Below are 5,377 nucleotides of genomic sequence, written 5' to 3'. Positions count from 1 at the left end.
TGAAGAACAATTCACTATTCCTGCTATATACTTAAGAAGCTTACAGTACAAAGTGGGGCAGTATGGTTTTATACTCAGTAGCTACCCTGAAATTACTATGAACAAAAGTTAATATAAAAAGAAGAATTACTATCCAATTATCTAGTTATTGACATCACGGTTGCTGAGTCCAGACAGTAGTGTACCAAAACAGAAAACCATGTTACCCAGCTAACAAACTGCAAGGCCATGCACAGAGCCACATGGCCTGAGGGTCTAGTCACTAAGTAAAATCTCCCCCGTGGGCTTAATTTTCCACCAAACAGGATCTTGATTTTTTGGACAGAGAAGCCTTCATGAGCCCAGACATGCTCTAGTTTTCACTGAGATTCATTTCCCTGGTTATGTGCTAATTCATCTCTTTCTGGATATCTGTTAATTACATCTTATGCAAGAAGTTAATCTTCCCATTCAAGTTTCTCAGCCTGCTATTTTACTATTAGCATGCTAATGTCCCACAGTCAGGAGCAGGAGGTCTTCTTGTGTCCAGATCATAGCAAGAACTGGCCAACAACCTTCCCAAACCTTATTAAAAACAAATAAGTGTGTCCTGAGACACTTGGTTGTAGAATCAAATATTGATTTCATGTGAAGGTATATACTAACAATCATAACTTAAAAATAGAAACATTGCTAAGACATGTAATTGATTACTAAACACTACATATGGCAGTAAACAATGTTTGAGTGGTAAATAACCCCTACTGCGGGCTTTGACAGTGTCTGTTGGACTTCTCTCATTCAAAGGCCATTTAGACATTAAATTCTTGGGCCAGGTTATGTGTGGGAGTTCCTGGGCAAGGTTTATTTCTCCAGCAAATCTTTGTCTCAGTAAAAATTCTGATTTTGTTCAGGAACTCCAGATGTTATGTTGCCCAACGGTATTGGCTGCTCCAGCTATGAGAGTTTGCACCTTAACATTTTTGATAAGTGAGCTATCGTTACGTATGCACCGAACAACTGTGATAATCCCTGTGTATGATGCCTAGGGATGATAAATTCAGGAAGGGCGAGCCTGATGCATCGTGAGTTTTGTGCACACAGCAGCCATATGCATGTGCAGAACACAAACTCGCTCTTCTCCTGTGCAGGGCAGGAGTCTATTTCCACACAGGATTTCACTACCCAGGCATAGCTTCTCAGTGTGGTTATCAGGTACCTAGATGCTGTCTTAGGTGTCTTGAACTGACCTGCAGGTGTCTGTGGCATTTGCCAATGCTGTTCACAGAGTTAGTTTCAGCACTATGTCCACCAGCGGTTTCACGTGTGAGGAGCTCTCAGGGCAGGGCCCATAATCAACCCCTCTTTTCTGAGGTCCGTGCCTGTGTGACTAAGAACCACATCTCATTCATATTTTTTCTCACGCTATAAAAATCTTGAATTATTTGTGCACAGTGACAAGCTGCAATAAAAGGGAAGGAGGACTAGCCTTCAGATACTGAGTCTTTCTTCTTCCCCAAGGGGCTGAAATTGCGTATCCAGGAAAGTACTCCAGTCCCAGTATCCTGGCCGTGCAATTTCAACCCCCTGGGGAATAAGGCAGACTTTTTTTTTCTGGATTAGCCACTTGCAAAGTGATTGGTCTAACCACATTAGTGATAGGGTTTACATTGGAGAGGGGGCGCTTAACAGCATCTGCAGGCATATTTTATAGGAACATGAACAGTTCTTTGAAAGAAAGAGAAAAACTCTCTGCTTTCAGGAGAATGGAAATGCCTCCTTACAGCTCTGTGTAAGGTACAGGGAGGGGATTCAGACTGCCATCAAGATTGGTTTGGTTCATAACACATCTCCCCCAAATCCCCTGAGCATACTGCCTGCCCTTGTTCACACACTGCCTGTCCCTGTGCAGGTCCCTCCCAGGCCGCATGGTGCAAGTCACAAAATTACTGATTCTGTGGATATAGAGGTATGAGGAGAGAGGGGGCAAAAACTTACAAATCTTGCCTTCCAGTACCCATATTCAAAGTAATTTTAAAAACCATTCATATTCAAATGGAGTGTTTTTAAAAGACAGATTCATATTTTAAGTCATGTGGGCTTCATTTTGAACTTGAGAAACTAAATAAAGGACAAAAACTTGTGTGGGATTAAAGCAAGCATTTTTTATGTCAAAATACAGAACTTTTATATTAGTAAATGTGATCAGGAAAGTTTTATTTACACAAACAAAATATGCATATCTACCTCGATCAGCAGCTGGCGTCAGACTGATGAAGCTTCTACATTTCTCACCTAAAAAAAATAAATTTATTTTAAAATAAAATTCAGGATTATTTTGTATTCTGTAATGATCTAAAGAAATAGATTAATAGAAAGCAGAAAATGCAAAATCTATCACAAAAGCACAAACTGAGATGATCAGGAGAAACTATTTCTGGTGGTATGTTTGTACACAGAGAGTCCCTGGTACATTGACCTACTCCTGGGTCTTAGCTAGAGAATCCTTCCAGACTTTTTCAAGGCAGAACCAGAGTCTGGGAGACTTAGAGAAAGGCTATGAATTAATTTCCAAAAGGTTGTAGCTGTGAAAGCCAGAATGGGAAAATGATCAATTCCTTTGAAAGACTGGCAGCCTGTATACCATTTTCCCTGTGAAGGAAGACCTGTTCTCCTTACAGCAACAAGGCTGCTGCTCACACAAATTTCTTCTAAGCTTGATTCCAATTTCCTTCTGTAAGCTTTGATTTTCAAACCCATGTGACCTCCTGACCCCCACACAGATGCTGTGAACAAAGCTCTCAGAATTAATTCTGCTCTGCTCTTTGAAAATACAAGGTGGTTTTTTTCAGCTACTAACTGCACCAAGTTGGAAAACAAGAACTGCCATAGCAGATGCACAAATTAAACAACCCCAGTATCCATAGCAATCACCGCCTGAAAGATGTCTTTTGGAGATGTATTTTGCTCTGACCTTTGACATTTACCCCCTTAAAATTGCATAACTTACAAGACCTTCTGGTAGAACCGAACTTTCAGGACAGGTGACTGCTAAAATATTTGCATTTTATAGCACGGATGACAGCTGATTTGATTTCTCTGAAGTTTTATTCTAGTTGTCATTTGTAAACTGATCAGGACAATAAGGGGAAAAACTTAGTGTTGACCTGGATTTACAATAAATGCCTTATTTCTTGAACCAGCTAAGCAATTCCCTTATACAAAGATCCAAAATTAACTAGAAGCTTTTTTTAATGGAAAGCTAATTTCATTCTGCTGACATTTACATACGCAGAGTAAAACTCCATTAAATGCCACCACTCAAGACTAGTAAGACTCCAAATTATGTTTTAGCAGGGTGAAAATAATCTTCTTCTGCTTTGATTTATGAAAGGTGAGATTGCAGCAAGAAAGAAGAAATACCTGTGCTTAAGAGGAAATCCATGAGATAACTTAGATCTCACAGATTTAATTGCTCAAATGATTTTTAAAACAAAAAAATCACATTGGTTTTTTTATGTTGCCATAGGGGGTAGTAAGCAATCATTTAAGGCAAATATGTTCATTTTTGCCTAAGGGACTAAAAACATCAGAAAAATAAAACAATTTCCTGTTAAAGTAACTTAACTTGCTGCTCTGGTTAGGAGAATTAAAAAAAAAATCTTAATCTGTACTACAACCTGTCATTCTAAAGTTCTTTTCAGAATTTATTAGGAATATTTTAGGAATTGACTAGATAGTACCCTCTAAGATCCCCCTTCCCAGAGAAGAACAACTTTTTAAGGATCCTTTTTCCTTTAAAATCCATACATGATATTGCAGCAAATAGGAAGGTGAAACCAAATAAGTAGGAAGATCTGTAATTACTTTCTTAAGTAAATTTACATGGTTTTACTCACCTTTTTCATTTATAATTTCTTCACAGGAATACCAAATCCCAGCATGAAACTTTCGGTCAACGAACTTGTCATCTCCTGTCTCCCAAACATACTGCACAGCATTGCTGTTGTTGGCATCGGGGCTATTAAAGTGAATGCAGTGATCCCCTTTGGTCTGTCCTGTACAGAAAGGTTTGGCAACTTTTCTCATCCCTTCACACCAGTAACTGCTACTGAATGCTGTAATAGAGAAGACTAAAGCGAGAAAACTGAGAGAAAATGCTGCTGAGGATCTCTGCCATCTGTCTGCAGCTGGGACTGAAACTGGCATCCTCCAGGACTGCACTATCTATTATTCTAGAAACAACCTTTTACAAAGCTGTGTATATATTTGCCTGGTGAAACACCTGCATGTATTTACCATCCCATTCTTCATTCCTCTCAGAAAATTGTACCAGCTTAGTAGTTAAGACAGAAAGCAGAGATATGGGCATGACCAGAAATCATGTGGCAGAAGAGATTAAGGATATAGGACAGTGTTGTTCAGCAGTAATGTCTCGTGAAAGAAATATGAGGAGGTAGGACAATAAATTATAGTTTGCCCCATGAATCACAGGAGTAAAGATACACAGAACACAGAAGCATTGGAAGTACCCCAGTATGTGATCAGAAAAATTTTATTTATACAAAAAAAATGCATATTTACCCTGATCAGCAGGTGGAGTCTGACTGATGGAACTTCTCAATTTCTCAGCTAAGAAATAAATAAAATCTTGCGGTTCCAAATGCTCCTGTTACACTGAACACTGATTTAATTGAATACAGTTGTGGATCTTACTATAAAGAAATTCTTAAGGAGATAAAACCAGTTGCTAAGTTAGAGCATTTCACAGCATTGCAGCACTTCCCAAGACCACTGGGAAGGTGATTGCATCTGTTCAAAGTTCCACCAGTGACACTTGAAAGCCATAAGTTACATGACTTTGCTACTGATGGGCTTCTGGGTACTGTCCAGTCTGCCTCCATGAACACACAATCAAAGTCTTGCCCAAGTTAGGAGGAACAGTAGAGAAAAAGCTGAATTATCCTCATTTTGTCTGTCCATCTGTTCTCTCTGTGAAATAGCACTTTTTTTTCCTTCATCTAAGAAACATTTCCCACCTTGACATGTTATATATGTCGCTTTTTCTGTGTGTTTGATAATGCAAGTAAGTGATGCAAAGAACCAGAAGGAGCAGGAGTAAATGATTGCTTCATTTTACAACTGTAAGGTCAAAACACATGCCCTAAGGGAAAGTGATACCACAGGACAGACACTGAAGTCACATATGTATCTTTTGATGTGATTTTTAAGACAACTCTCTACCCAGAAGATGTCAGGGTTGGAGAAGCATATAGCTAGACAAGTCCCAGCATGAAACTCAAAGAAACATGATAAATGCCTGCTTTCGACTGTTACGAAGATCTCAGCTTGAAGAGCTGGCCAGCAACAGAGTGAAAGACCAAGCAGGTATCTGGAC

At 39.2% G+C, this 5,377-nt stretch overlaps 1 protein-coding gene across 1 annotated transcript in view; it reads right to left on the bottom strand.

Annotated features, from left to right (window-relative positions):
- The window catches only part of LOC103918394 (putative germ cell-specific gene 1-like protein 2), a 14,971-nt gene extending 9,809 nt beyond the window's left edge, over positions 1 to 5,162 (bottom strand). The window contains exons 1-2 of the mRNA XM_009325697.1: positions 3,879 to 5,162; positions 2,227 to 2,274 (exon numbers count right to left, since the gene is read on the bottom strand). Coding sequence (XP_009323972.1) covers positions 2,227 to 2,274; positions 3,879 to 4,188 — 358 coding nt within the window. The 5' untranslated portion in view covers positions 4,189 to 5,162. The remainder of the gene's footprint in view (positions 1 to 2,226; positions 2,275 to 3,878) is intronic.
- Positions 5,163 to 5,377: the final 215 nt, after the last annotated feature.

This window comes from Pygoscelis adeliae, unplaced genomic scaffold, assembly GCF_000699105.1.
Source record: "Pygoscelis adeliae isolate BGI_AS28 unplaced genomic scaffold, ASM69910v1 Scaffold81, whole genome shotgun sequence".
Lineage (NCBI taxonomy): Eukaryota > Metazoa > Chordata > Aves > Sphenisciformes > Spheniscidae > Pygoscelis > Pygoscelis adeliae.
The sequence above is the reverse complement of the archived record's forward strand: the minus strand, read 5'-3'. Positions and strand labels throughout refer to the sequence as shown.